This window comes from Lithobates pipiens, unplaced genomic scaffold (genome assembly GCF_037356315.1).
Source record: "Lithobates pipiens isolate NorthernLeopardFrog02 unplaced genomic scaffold, aLitPip1_a1.2 Scaffold_3, whole genome shotgun sequence".
Lineage (NCBI taxonomy): Eukaryota > Metazoa > Chordata > Amphibia > Anura > Ranidae > Lithobates > Lithobates pipiens.
Window position 1 is genome coordinate 168,507,956 of NW_027507790.1, and position 15,492 is coordinate 168,523,447.

General features: G+C 38.2%; 1 protein-coding gene across 1 annotated transcript in view; it reads left to right on the plus strand.

Moving 5' to 3' along the window:
- Positions 1–8,010, plus strand: part of ANKRD34B (ankyrin repeat domain 34B) — an 84,480-nt gene extending 76,470 nt beyond the window's left edge. The window contains exon 2 of the mRNA XM_077462465.1: positions 3,295–8,010. Coding sequence (XP_077318591.1) covers positions 3,323–4,894 — 1,572 coding nt within the window. The 5' untranslated portion in view covers positions 3,295–3,322 and the 3' untranslated portion in view covers positions 4,895–8,010. The remainder of the gene's footprint in view (positions 1–3,294) is intronic.
- The last annotated feature ends 7,482 nt before the right edge of the window (positions 8,011–15,492 follow it).

Consider the following 15,492-nt stretch of genomic DNA (forward strand, 5'->3'; position numbering starts at 1 on the left):
AGCAGGAAGACAACAGCATGTATTACTTAATTATTATTATTAATGGCCTGGATACAGCATAAACTGACGCATTTCGTCTGCTAAGATATCATCTGGGGTGTCTATCTATACTGGTCATTGCGTATTTACAAATTTTGTATCAATTAAACATGATTAAATCGCAGTGTACCTCCAGATTTCCTACTTCCTGTATTGAAGCTCACAGTAGTATAGCGATGAGGCATGCACCTCACCCCTCATTCTGAATTGACTCCTATGTGGTTCATGCCTCAGTATCATTCAAGATAGTGCGCATGCTTCATCACTAATCACTGATGCGCATGCGCCGTTAGGGATACGACATACGCGGCATCTAGGTGAATCATATCCAGGAAATTGTTCCATGTCTCTTTCTAGAGATAATTAGAAGGTGTCCACCAAGCCTCATCGTGGACCGAGTCCTTACCACACCTCAATCTGAACTCAACAGGCCGGTGCATGCAAAAACACACTATAATAACCATAGAACTGTATACCACTGAGAGCATGTAAATTGTTGGGTAGGACAATACTATGCATATTGGAAGCATATTCATGGTACATATTGAATATGTGTCAACTTGCTGCAAGAATAGTGATTTCTGCCATCAGTGTTTCCAGTCAGATCAGGGCTTTTCATGACTATAGTTTGTTGATGCTCGTGAAGCATGCTGCATTTATGCTCTATTTATTGCCCCTCTGTCAAAAAATAATCGTCTGTGATTTTAATAAGAATCTGAAAATGTATCCAGGTGGTTTTGAGGGTCCTAAATGTAGGATTCTGATATACAAATGGTAATCATATCTAAAGCTACAAAGGCAAACTATTGTATCTCTGTATAGATAAATGCATAATGTAAAGTATTTTTTCAATTAAAGCAGTATAAAGTACCTGGTAATAATCTGGTATCATCCTCTTGCTATACCCTGTACAGTAAAGCTCAGCCTGGGAGAGGGAGAGGCAGTACAAGTAGACAGTGAGTTATCCCACAGTGCACAAGGTACATGCTGACAGAAGCTGAATAGCCTGCTGCTTCACCCCGTAAGTGTTATTTAACAAATAAGCTCACCTATGGTAACATGTTCCACCCGTTATTAGGGTGGAACTTGTTCCTACTGCTACTGCTGCAGTCCTCCTTCCCTGTGACAGCAGTACAGGGAAGTTCCCCATATTAGCTGTCACTTTTTCAAAACAGTGCGGCCATGCGGGGCTCCGCCCACATGCCCAAGTCATTCATACATAGAGCTCTGTGTGTGAATGAACTACAAGTCCTGACATCCTTTGTCCATTGGCTTGTAGTTTTCAATGAACTACCAAGGTGTTGTGAGCGCTGTGGTAGTTCATTGATTCTTCCTGTCAGAATGTATCCGCTTTCTCCTATGAGGTACGAGCAAGCTGATACACTGACAGGTCTGCAGGAGGGCTGCATGCATTAGCAATCTACTGATCATTGGTGCAATGCTTTACAGGCTCCTGCAACAAAAAATAATAAATGCACATTTTTTTTTATCTGCAAACATTTTTTTTTTTTAAAGTGAACTTATCCTTTAACGTGGTTGTAAACCCTTATAGACCACTTTTCACAACAGGTAAGCCTATAATTAGGCTTACTTGTAGCTACCGTGGATATCTCCTAAACGTGCACGGTTTAGGAGATGTCCCCTGTATCAGCATATGCTGACGTCATCGGCACATGCGCACTGAAGTAATGGCTCATTCGTGCCGTTGCTTCAGCTGATGTGCTGTTACCAGCGGCTCCCATGCCAGTTACAGAGTCGGTTCCCGTGATACCCGGAAATAACTCCGGGACACATGTCGCTGGGCAGAGCAGTGTGCTGGGACCGCTGTAAGGCCTTAGATCTAAGGTGATTATTTCATAATGAGCTAGTGTGGCATACTAGCTCATTATGCCTTTGTCTTGCAGTTTTTTTTTTGGTGAGTTTACAACCACTTTAAAGCATAACTAAAACCTAAACTTTATTTTTTTTTTTTTTTTTTTTTTTTTTGGATAAAGTAAGGGAGGGTTATAACCCCTATCATTTTTTTGCCATCTGATTTCTTCTCTTATGAGCAAAACAGAAAGTGTAAGGAAATCTCTACAAAGTGAGGGAATCCCAGGGTGTCATGTGCAGCAAACAGTCTCTTGGCGTTTTTTAATGAAATAAGAGTGCTCCTATTCTCCCATGAACTATTCGCTAATGCCCTCCTCCACCATGAGTACTGTATTGGTAGAACACTGAAGGTGAATTATTCACAGGAGAATAAAAGCACGTTGATTTCATAAAAAGACGCCAGGAGACTGTTTTATGCACATGGACTTTTTTTCATGCACATAATATTGTTTGTATTTTAAAATTGGTTGATAAAAGGGAGACATATTTATTTAGTCTTTTATGCACATAATAGAGTGGCATAGGGTGCGAGCAGCTGCAATTAATATTACAATATTAGTTTTACACTTTTATACACATAGCAGTGCAAGAAGTGTTTTTTTTTTTTTTTTATTTCAATCCCAGGGTCACCTGAACTAGTGTCCCCATTGGAAGGATTCCTCTCTATTACTGTTCTGATGTCAACCCAAAATTTGGGATATTCTTTTACTTTCACTTTTGATGATAAAAGTAACCAGAACAAATAGAAAGAGTGCAGCTCCCCAAATCGGGACACAGACAGAAATAAAAACTATTCCATCTCTACTCTATTCAAAACCAAAAAAAAAGTTTTGCCCCTTTAACCCGTAGGTACTGACAGTACGCAAATATGCGGTCTCTCGGCAGGTGGGCCTTGGCGCTGAGTGCCCACATATTTGTGTACCAATTAGCCGACACAGCTGTGCCAAGAGCGCGTGCCCTGTGCGCTCTCAACACAGTTACCTGCGGCTGATGGACAGCTCCCAGACACTTCTTGTGATTGGGAGCTGTCCAATCATGTGATCATTGTGATAGCCAATCATGGCAGTCACATGATCTCAAACCCAGTCTCAGCATCTTAAACCTCTTAAAGGGCCAGTTGCTGATTGCGCAAAGGTGTAACTGCACTAGAATCAGATCTCCTGTTCTGCCAGAAAGGGGTATGCTGTGGGGCAGAACTGTGTAAAGCTAAACGCTGGATAAACAGAAATACAAATCCCTTAGCAGGTAAAACTGTTCTCATTTACTGTATGTGTATAACTGTTTGCCTCAAGCTCAGTTTTAACAATTGCAAGACTTCTTAAAAATTGAAGATTGTGTTAGTAAAGCTTATAGAGTAACTTTATAACCTTTATTTTCTTACAGTTGTGATAGTGAAGAGCTACCAGTAACAATGGATGAAAGCCTGGATGTGACGACTGAAGGAAACTCCCTTATAAAAGCTGTATACCAGAGCAGACTGCGCCTCACAAGACTTCTTTTGGAAGGAGGAGCTTATATCAATGAGAGCAATGATCGCGGAGAAACACCGCTAATGATTGCTTGCAAAACTAAGCATGTGGACCATCAAAGTGTAAGCAAAGTTAAAATGATTAAATATCTACTGGAAAATAATGCACACCCAAACATCCAAGACAAGTTTGGGAAAACGGCACTAATGCATGCCTGTTTGGAGAATGCAGGTGCTGAGGTGGTTTCTCTGCTGCTGGAAAGTGGAGCTGACCCCAGTCTTCAAGACCACACTGGCTTTTCTGCACTGGTTTATGCAGTCAACTCAGAAGACAAGGAGACACTCAGAATCCTGCTTAATGCTTGCAAGGCTAAAGGTAAAGAAGTTATTATTATAACTACTGATAAATCTCCATCAGGAAGACAAAAAACAAGACAGTATTTAAATGTTCCACCTTCTCCAGGAATTGATGACCACAGTTCTCCAAGCCCATGTACATCACCTTCTGAAATCGAACTTAAAACCTCTCCTACGCCAATTTCAAGTGCTTTTGAAGCAGAAAAGGAATTGTTCAACTTTAAAGAGGCTGATACATCTATTGAATTCAAAGGTTCCTCTGAGCCAGGTTCTCCAACAAAAAAAGCCCATATGATGCATATTGGGGCTAAATTACCACTTCTACAAAGATTACATTCCGAACCCTGGCTTAAAATTCCACCATCTCTTCTACATCAGCATAAAGTGTCCTCTTTGCAAGAAGAACTTCAAGATATTACCCCTGAAGAAGAACTTTCTCTTAAAATGAATGGCTTGGTGTATTCCAAGCGTTACTTCACTCGTCATCAGAGCATAGATGTGAAAGATCCTACTCATCTTTTAAAAACATTTGATACCTCTGGTCCAAGGAAGCTTTCATATGATGAAATTCATTCACAGTCACTGTACACAGATGTTACACCAAACAAGTCAGAAATCCCTGTAGATCAAGACCCTGACTCAGTAAATACAATATCAGTATCAAGCTTGAGGAGCATAGTTCAAAGAAGAAATTTAGGAGCCAATCATTACAGCTCAGATTCCCAGCTCACTAGGTGTCATGGTCCAGCTGCAACAGAGGACAGTAAAGTCCTTTTGGAGAAGAAGAAGATGTTTTCTCCTTCTTCTCTACTGTCTGGTTCCAGGGAGTCTCTTGAAAGTGTGTCTGTTACACCCTTTAGTAGAAGGAACCATGCCATTCTTGAGAGGCGAGGATCTGGGGCCTTACTTCTAGATCACATTAGTCAAACCAGACCAGGCTTTCTTCCACCACTGAATGTTAATCCCCACCCTCCCATTCCGGACATTAGTGGTCACAACAAAATGTCCAGTGTTACTTTCCCAGGGACAAAAATGCTTGTGCCCTCAGCTCCTCTCTTTCCAAAAGAGTCAAAGAGCAAAAAAATGCTGCTTCGAAGGCATTCAATGCACACAGAACAGATTAAACAACTTGTTAACTTTGAAGAGATTCTTGGCTAAGGCAGGATTTCAAAGCACACGTCTTGAAAGTGTTTTACAAGCTTTCTCTCCAGATAGCACCTGCTGCACACAATACTTCAGACCTTTTCTGTAAAGAAAACAGATCCGTTCAGCTTATGCTGGATAAATTATTCAAGCAGTAAAATGCTTGCTAGTTAGCAGTAATCACAGTTTTCTCTACAATATAAATGAATTGCTGCCCTACATATGCAGTTGTCAGTGTACTAGCAGGCACGAGCAACATGAAGGAGGTATGGAGTCACAGTTGACTCTAGCTTCCAGCTTTAAATATAAAGAAACAGTGGATGGTGCTAGAGTTACATCTTTGGGCATCGACGTCTCAGTATTTGGACCAGTGAGTCCAGGTTTAATCCTGAGGTGAATATGAAACAGCACAGTATGTTTATCTTGTGAAATTTTAAAACTTGGCCCTGCCTTTCATTAAGTGCATTTGACATGCTTTATTGACGAATTCTATGCTGAATCTAGGAGTGTACTTAATATTTTATACAGTACCAAGTACAAGTGATTGCACTAAGCAACTTATAACTCTACAAGAATTCAGTTGGTTTCTTAGCACAAGATTGCTTTGATTTATTTATTTAAATGCTTCTACCTTTTAAGCATAGGTAAGATATAAATTGACATGTTTATTATACTCATGGATTTGCATGAGTGGCTGGGGTAGCAATATTCAAGGAGTGTACAGATATATTGATTACTGGAATATGACCATTTGTACACTGTTATGGAAAACTATATGCACGTAAATGGCTTAATTTACCCATTAAGAGGACTTCTAAAGAAAATTGCTGTATATACTAATGATATTTTTTGATGACAAAACTATGGGATTGGAGCTGGTTGATTGGTTCTATTTAGAATAGGAATTACAAAAACATTTGTGATTATGAATATCTCCTTTGAAGATAATGAGCATAAATGTTGAGGCACTAGGAAATGCATTGGCAAGTTAAAAAGCATAATTATGTGTATGGTGAAAAACTTGCCCTGTAGTGGTTACCTATGGGCAATTTCATGGTATTAATGTTTACAGAAGATTGTGAAGCAGTGGCAGTCCAGTCAACAACTCTTTTATTTTAAAATTGAGTGAGATGAGCAATTAATATGGATCTATACTGTGATGGGATTTAAACCAAAGAGCACTGGGTTGGTCTGAAAAAATGTAAAATACCAAAAATATATAATCATTCAATATTCAATCAGTTCTATTTAGCTTTAACAACATATTAAACATTCATGTTTTATAAATATTGTTGAGGTTATGAAAAATGTATTGATCATTTATTTTACATTTTTACAAAAGGTACAATTGTATTCACAGTTTACACTGTTTTCGATTTCCCATTGCACCTCCAAATTTCTATTGGCCACCTTTTGTTTTTATGGCATTATAGCATTGCTGCTTATTTTCATATATGTTTCGGTATTCAGAATTTTGTTAGCTAAAATGGTAAGGTTAATCCTGTGTAAACAGTCAATGTTGAAATTAATTTAGCATTCTGAAATTGTTTTTGAAATGTGTAAATAATTTTTAATATATAACACTGTGCAATGAAAAAAACTATTAAGGATTGTAGGAAAAATTTATTTTAATTTGAGAAATTATTTTGTTTAATTCTAGAAACAATTTAACATTTAAAGCAGGCTTCAAAATGTCTTTAGAACTTGTAAAGTAGAAACTGACAAACAATTTTGATGTAAAGTTAAAAAGTGCCATATAACTGTGCTGTGAATGGATCCATCTAAAAAAAAAAAAATCAACTAATGGCCATTTAAAAAAAGGTAGAGCTACTTTTGTACAGTAATAGAAAATATTTTTATTTCATATCAGAACAAATGTTCATATAGTGTTTATTGAACTCTTTAAAGTGTTTATTCTATATAATGGAAACGTGACGCAAAATTATTTATTTATTGCTTTACTGTAAAATATATATTTATGACCATATTTTATATGTAAAAAAATATTTATTTGTGTGTGATACACATTGGTATTATTATAAATGTAAATGGAATATGTACAATGGATGGGATTTTCAGTATGTGACAGGGTTCACTCTTTCAACCAGATATGTGCTATATTTGGCCTGAATGGGGAGAATTTCCCTCACCTGGCTGTGTTCCCCCACTACAGGGGTGAGTGCGTTTCCTATATACTCCCTTGCAGATTTATGTAGAGGGCAGATGATACAGAGATGTTGAAGCATTTTTGTGGCATACCTGTGCCACCTCTAGTGGACTGTCCACAAATAGATGGGTGAACCCACTAATGCAGCAAACCAGGATGCTCATCTTCCCAACCAAGCAGAAACCGACAGCCATCTGGTACAAAACCATGATCCAATCCACCCAAAAACAAATGGGTGAAACTACGCTTTCATTTTGTACGCACTGAATACAGTCATATGTTTTAGGAATATATAACAGCTTAGGTAGGCTCTGCTTATGTACAGTACTCCATGTAAAGCATATTAGTGCTTAGCCTCAGTGCAATTCCTTAGCTGTTTAGGCTTTACAAAAGTATGTGTTTTATGAGCACAATCATAATTAAAGTGAATCTATGTTCACTTTAAACTTTCTCATCTGTCACCAGGCATGGTAAACAGGCACCTGCTTAAACAGTTATAGACCTTGAAGAGGATCTTGGGAACCAAAGACCAATTTATTATGTAAATTTCAACCAGATCCGGTGGTGAAGAGCTCAGGTCCACCTCCCGTACCTTACTGTTACAGGTCTTTAACTATGACAGTTGACACACTAGCAGTATGGTGGCAGAGGGGGCAGCTCTGAGCCCAAAAACATTGGAGACGGTCAGAATATGCACCTGTTTCTGAGCTCCCAAAGTTTGTGAATTCTAGGTGGCTGCTCTATGTGTCTGTTGACAGCTAAGGCAGGTTTACAGTGAAAAGCAAAGAAAGGCAGCTGTTCATTGTAGGTACAGACAACTTTATAAAGGCAGTATTTCCTATTCTTCATGGAAACTTGTTTTTGGGTTTTTTAAGCAATGACTGAGGATAAGACATGGAGTGCCCCCATTAAATGTTGTGCATATTAAATTCTTTAGGTAGCTATCTAAATGATCCAAGCAATGTCACTGTCTCTTTTATATATATATATATATATATATATATATATATATATATATATATATATATATATATATATATATATATACAATCCTGTACGTATTTTTCATTTAACAAAAGCTACTTAGCTACTTTAGTTATTTTTTTCATGCATTGCTTGTGTTGTGGTACTACTGAATACCAAACATTTCTAATTCTCTGAAGTGCAAAAGTAGGTAGAACTATGTTATCTGTATGACCCAATAATCAAGCTACATGTTTATAACAGATTTGGCCAACCATTACAACTGGCAAGTCTGATAAACATTTGGCTTTTACGACAGACCTTTAAATCATATTATCAGCTATATCAGAATTTGATCGCTAACCTCATATACAGGCCTATGAGGCCTTAAAATGGCTTCCTTTTTCATTCAAGGTCTCATATAGCTATTTAGGTGTAGCCTATTTATTAAGAGAGTGGGCCTTAAACATTTTTACTGTAACTGCGAGGCCTGCCATTCTAAAAAAGAAAAAAAAAAAGATTTTCACTCAAACTTTTTTAGTTTTTTTTTTTTTTTTTTTTAGTATTTATTTATTTATTTTGGACACTGGTTATAAACATTGTGACTAAATTTCCATTTTTCATAAATTATTGTCATATGTTATAAGGCACTCTTTCTGTTTTTTTTGCTGAACCAATAATCATACATTAAAAGGGACTCTATCCTTGGTTTATGCTGAACCAGTGTTTTACAGCATATGAAATTTCAGCCCCAAAAGAGGGAGAAACAAAAGACCCGAGACAAAAATGTGTTACATTTTTTTTTTATTTCAACACAGTTTGGAAATAATCCAAATAGATTTTAGTTTAATTTCACCAAATTAATCAAAGGTCCCAACCCTTCTGACTTCTATCCAATTATCATACAATTATTATTATCCAATTATAATCATTTTGGATGATTTTCCCCTTTTAGTACATGTATGTGGTCAGGAACCTTCTTGAAGCTGACTTATAATGCTGCATGCTGATTAACTTATTTATTATAGCTACTTCCAGTATAAGCCAAGAGGACATTTATGTCTGATCATACAAAGAGAAAAGCTAGTCATGATAAGGCCTTATGTACACTGCTGCTGGTAAACGGACATTTAAGAGCAGTTGGGCATTTTTTTCAGTTGCCCCTTAACTCTCCTCTATGTTGTCTTATCAGTACATGTACACTGAGTCGTTTATAGTGCTTTCCAAGCAGTTGAGGTTAGAAGCATTTTTTGGAAAGCAAAAAAATGCGTTCAAGACGGATGTTCAGAGGCATTTGAAACGCCAAATGCCTGTAACAGCTTTTAAACGCATTTCATTTATAGGTCGTTTTTAATGAAGATACATTTCTGACCATTTGCAATGCAAAAAAAACGCTTCTAAGCGCAAACGCGGCACAATGGACGTTTTTAAAAGGTCGGTTACTAGCTGTCAATTTTCATAATTCAAGAGAAGTTTTAAAACGTCCCGTGTAGATGTTTTTCTTGTTAACAACTCACCTTTTCAGCACAGGCAAGGCTTCAGTATTACCAGCAAACATTTTTTTCTTCCTTAAAATGTAAATTTGTCTAGTACTTTGTAAAGCTGTTTATCTACTGGCACATAAAGTATAACAGAATGGCAAAAACAAGGCTCCATAAGAGAAATGCATTGGTTAATTTGTTTTTCTCAATTAATTGGATGGCTTTTATTTTGGCTATAAAATGTATTATGAATGTGCTTTATTATCATTGCTTGTATTGAGTATTTCACAATTTTTTAATCAATCCTTAGTGTTTGATCTATTCCTGCTTAACAGGATAGCAGTCTGGCATGTCATATAAACTAAGTTAGGCTTATGGTGACTGTGTCATTCCTTTAGATGTATATAGTAAATAATTAGACATGACTTTATATTAGTGGAACTGTATTTATTGTACTGCTTCAGGTAATCTAGTCTTAAAGAAGCAGAAATCAGCCTTTAGCCCTCACTGTGTGAGTGACTGACCCCTGTGGACCAATTAAGTCTTTAAAATGAATTCATGGTAGATGAGAATTTTTGTATCATATAACTTTATAAGTATTGGTTGCACGATCCAACCTTTAAATCAGTGCACCAGCCTAGAGAGTGTACAGATTATAGCTATTGTCTTTGCTAGAATCAAAGGGTCTGCCTCTTTTGTAAAGTGGTATAGTTACAGGAACAAAGAACCCTTAAAGTATAGGTTGGATTTTATTATGAAATGTCTCATGAATGTATCAAAAAATGAAGATACTGCAGTTTAAGCTAGTATAATGCGAGTTAACTTTAGCTGCACACAAAAAGTTTAATAATCACCTTGGAAGAACATGGAAAACTTGGCCACTTAGTGTCTCCCTAGACTAAAATGGCTGAGTGCAAAACAAGTAGCAATTGAAGGTACTTGATCTGAGCCAAAAGGCCGAGAAGTGATGTTGAAGGCATATAAATAAGGTGGTCAATACTGAGAAATTTTTCAAGTCTTTGAGGAGTTTTATACACAGTGCCTTGAGAAGGTATTCATTCCCCTTGAAATTTTCCAAAATGCAGGATTCGTTTATAAAAAAAAAAATCCCAAGCTTTAAACATCTTATGGAGCACTGTTCAATTCATCATCCGAAAATGTACAAAGTCGGACAGGCCGGGCAAGGAGAGCATTAATCAGAGTAGCAGCCAAGAGTTACCCACGGTAACTCTGGAGGAGCTGCAGAGATCCCCAGCTCAGATGGGAGAATCTGTCCCTAGGACAACTATTAAGCGGATTTACCAAAACCATGTAGTGCAAGGGCCTGCCTGATTGCATACAAATTTAAACTCCTAAGGTTTGACCTCATATTATATGGTTTTGGCAAATCTGAAGGAAAAAATCTGCAGAAAATCTGATAGTGTGTATGGGGCTTAAGTCATGCACTCCACAATCTGACATCTGTCCTTTATGGAAGAGTGGCAAGAACAAAGCCATTGTTGAAAGAAAGCCATAAGAAGTCCCGCTTACAGTTTGTGAGAAGCCATGTGGGGGACACAGCAAACATGTGGAAGAAGGTGCTCAGATGAGACCACAATTTAACTTTTTGGCCTAAAAGCCAAATGCTATGTGTGGCAGAAAACGAACACTGCACATCACCCTGAACACACCATCCTCACTGTGAAACATGGTGGTGGCAGCATCATGTTTTCGGGGATGCTTTTCTTCAGCAGGGACAGGAAAGCTGATCAGAGTTGATGGGAAGATTGATGGAACCAAATACAGGGCAATCTGAGAAGAAAACCTGTTAGAGTCTGCAAAGGACATATAACTGGGGCGAAGGTTCACCTTCCAGCAGGGCAACGACCTTAAACATACAGTCAGAGCTATAATAGAAGCTACAATAGAACGGTTTAGATCAAAGCATATTCATGTGTAATGCCGCGTATACACGATCGGACATTCCGACAACAAAATCCCATGTTTTTTTCCGACGGATGTTGGCTCAAACTTGTCTTGCATACACACGGTCACACAAAGTTGGTCGGAAAGTCTGAACGTCAAGAACGCAGTGACGTACAACACATACGACGAGCTGAGAAAAATTAAGTTCAATAGCCAGTGCTGCTCTTCTGCTTGATTCCGAGCATGCGTGGCACTTTTGTGCATTGGAATTGTGTACACACAATCAGAATTTGTGCAAACGGATTTTGTTGTCGGAAAATTTGAAAACCAGATCTCATATTTTGTACAACGGAAATTTCGATGCAAAATCCAATCGTGTGTATGAGGCATTAGAATGGCCCAGTCAGAGTCCAGACCTAAATCTAATTGAGAATTTGTGGCATGACTTGAAAAGTGCTGTTCACAGATGCTCTCCATCCAATCTGACAGAGCTTGAGCTATTTTGCAAAGAAGAATGGTCAAAAATGTCACTCTCTAGATCTGCAAAGCTGGTAGAGACATCCCCAAAAAGGCTTGCAGTTGTAATTGCAGTGAAAGGTGGTTATACAAAGTATTGACAAAGGGGGGATGAATACAAATGTACGCCACACTTTTCACATATTTATTTGTAAAAAATGTTGAAAACCATTTATCATTTTCCTTCCACTTTACAATTATGTGCCACTTTATGTTGGTCTATCACATAAAATCCCAATAAAATACATTTACTTTTTGGTTGTAACATAACAAAATATAAAAAATTTCAAGGGGTATGAATACTTTTTCAAGGCACTGTATATTAACTTCTGGTACTGTTCAGCCACTGATTGTCATATAGGAGTATAGAACTACTAAAATGTGTACTATTATAACCATTTAATGCATTAGAAAAAGGTAAAACACTTATTTATTATTCTTAATATAATTTTTATCATTAGTAGAAAGATCCTTTAAAGCTGAACTCCATGCAAACAGCTAAATACAGATGAAATACACAAATTGGAGATGTTTTCCCAGCCAAAGGATTATTTCTGCCCATCCAGTCTTATTATTTACACAGCTCTTCCACAAGGCACAGTTAACACCTTGGCAAGGAAGGCAGCCTGAACTTTCCCTGCAGCAGATGCTCCTTCACTAACAGGTCTCTCACCACCCCTACCCTGTGACTGGGCAGAGAAAGGAGAAGCGACATACTCACAAGATCATCTCCCTGTCACTCTGCTCCCCTCTCCTATCAGCATGCTCCTTTCACTGCAACATTAATTGATACACGTACTGCATCTGATTGATACTTTGTACTACTGCTCCCTCTTCCCACCCAAGCCTTTACCAAGTCAAATTCAGGTACTTACTGTACACTCCTACATTTATTGAAGTATTAATACAGAGCTACCTGAATCTTTGCTTTTTAAATCTGCATCTGCCTGGAGTTCAGCTTTAAAATGTGTCCAACGCATGTTGATGAGTGATCTGATATAAATAAGAAATTACAGCATGCTGTGTAGTGAAAAAGAAATGCTATTTTTTATTGTAATGTAAATACATATTTCAGGTATCATTGAAATGTGTACAGCTGTGAGGTTATCATATTCTGTTCTGCAATGACCACCACCACTGTGCACAAGACAGTCATTTTACAGATGACCCGATACTATGAACTAGAATTTTGCATCAGAGAATAAAGCATGCTGAGATATGGCAGCAAGCTTCAGATGGGGCAGGTTAAACTCAGCAGCTCATCAGAAAAAAAACAAGAAATCACAGAGATTTCAATCATTTCATCTGTCTTTTTGTATTTTTCCCCATTTAACTGTTTCGATCGCCTGCTTTGCTTTTTGGAAAAGGTAGAAAATCAGTATCCTTACTAACACAAGGGCAAATTATTAATATTGTGGGTCCAAGCAGAAACAGCAAGGCATGGTTTTTGTGCCAACTGATTAAAACACTCAAAAAAGTCCAGAGCAAAGATACAAAACTGAGCTCCGTTCTCTGGATTACAAGATGTGCTTGTATCCGGATCAGCCACGACTGCCCAAGGCCCAGCGGGTATGTCTAGCTTCAGGGCTGCATTCAATATGTAAACGGGCCATATTAAATGGGTCACACTTGAGGCCATACAGTGTATGTCAAGAAAATTGACCACCAACTTCCTAGACTCTCCTACTTTTCCCTTATGGCTCATTGTGTTCTGTGCCCTTGTCCAGAACCCTAGATTGCCCAGGCAGTTTATTCACCTATGGCTGCACTCCCGCTCCCCTGTTGATTACATCAGTGGTACTCCATTGGATTTATTTCTTGGGTATTCTTGACACATGTAACCATGAAATTGTACTACAAATGATGTACCTACTGAATTAACATTCTATGTGTTTCTATTTATTTCAAGCTCTCTTTATAAAAGAAAAGAGTTATTAAAAAAAAAAAAAGTTATAGAAAAAACTTCTAATATTTATCTGATGTTATTACATGGTAAGGTAGAAAATGAACTTTTATTGTAAAGCTTGACAAGGAAAGGTCTCTCCTTGTGGTTCTTATTTTTATAACACTTCCATTGGTTCCTGTTAATAATATTACAAATATTTCTGGTTTACATTAAATTAGAATCAGGATTATCGCCACACTACTGGCAGCTGGAATAGAAACTGTTATGGCCTGTACACACGATCAGACATTGAGCAGACATTCCGACAACAAAATCCATGGATTTTTTTCCGACAGATGTTGGCTAGATGAACTTGTCTTGCATACACATGGTCACACAAATCTTGTCGAAAATTCCAAATGTCAAAAAGGCAGTGACGTACAACACCTACAACGAGCCGAGAAAAATGAAGTCCAATAGCCAGTGCGGCTCTTCTGCTTGATTCCGAGCATGCACAGAACTTTGTGCATTGGAATTGTGTACACACGATTGGAGTTTACGACAACAGATTTTGTTGTCGGAAAATTTGAGATCCAGATCTCAAAAGTGTGACGGAAATTCCGATGGTAAATGTCCAATGGGGCCTACACACGGTCGGAATTTCCGACATAAAGCTCCCATCGAACATTTTCCGTAAGAAAATCCGACCGTGTGCATGGGGCATGATTGTCTTAAAGTGGTTGTAAACCCCATTCATGAAATCTGACCTGGGCACATATATCTGTAGTGTTTACTTATCTCTCTCCAAAGCTCTAAGTCCCGTGTCTTCTGAAGCTTCATTCTTCTGTTATTAGCATGATAACTTCGGACAAGTTCTCCAACAATTGAGATAAAAGCAGCTGGAAATTTGTGTCAGGGAGGGAACTTAGAGATAGATAAGCAGAGAGCTTGTCTATTCAAACTGCAGCTCTGGAAGTTTCTTTGTTTCAATGCCTATGTGGAGGGGGGTGTGTGCCTTTCCTCCAATCAGCTCTCAGGCTTGATTCACGCCTATGCATTTTTAGTGCTTTTTGCATTTTGCAGAAATGCACTACAGCCCATTTAACATGGTTTCCTATGGAACACGTTCTGTAGAGCAAATCTGCAAAATGCATCAAGCATTAAAAAAGCATAGGTGTGAATCCAGCCTTTCACAGTGTATGCCCAGACTCCACACCCACTGCTGAAACAGGAAGAAAGATTTATAACACAATGAGCACATTCTAAAGAATGTAGGAATCTGTTAAACCTCTGTGTATCATCTGAGGCTGTTCACTTCACTGGGTATATGTGAGGTTTACATCCACTTTAAGGCTTGTTTAAAAACCCAGAAATCCAATGTATGCTAGTATGGATTTCTTTGCGTAAACTAATATTTATTAAAAGAGTTTATTAAATCTTTATTTAAAGCGGGATTCCACCCTAAAGTGGAACCTCCGCTGATCGGATCCCCCCCCCTCCGGTGTCACAATTGACACCTTTCAGGGGGGAGGGGGGTGGAGATACCTGTCAAAGACAGGTATTTTCACCCACTTCCGTGCATAGACTCCTGTGGGAGTCTATGCCATTTCCTGCCCTGCTGCGCTGTCTGCTGGGACACACACGGGTCCCAGTGACAGCGCAGTAGGGAACCGGGAAGTGTAGCCGATTCGCTTCA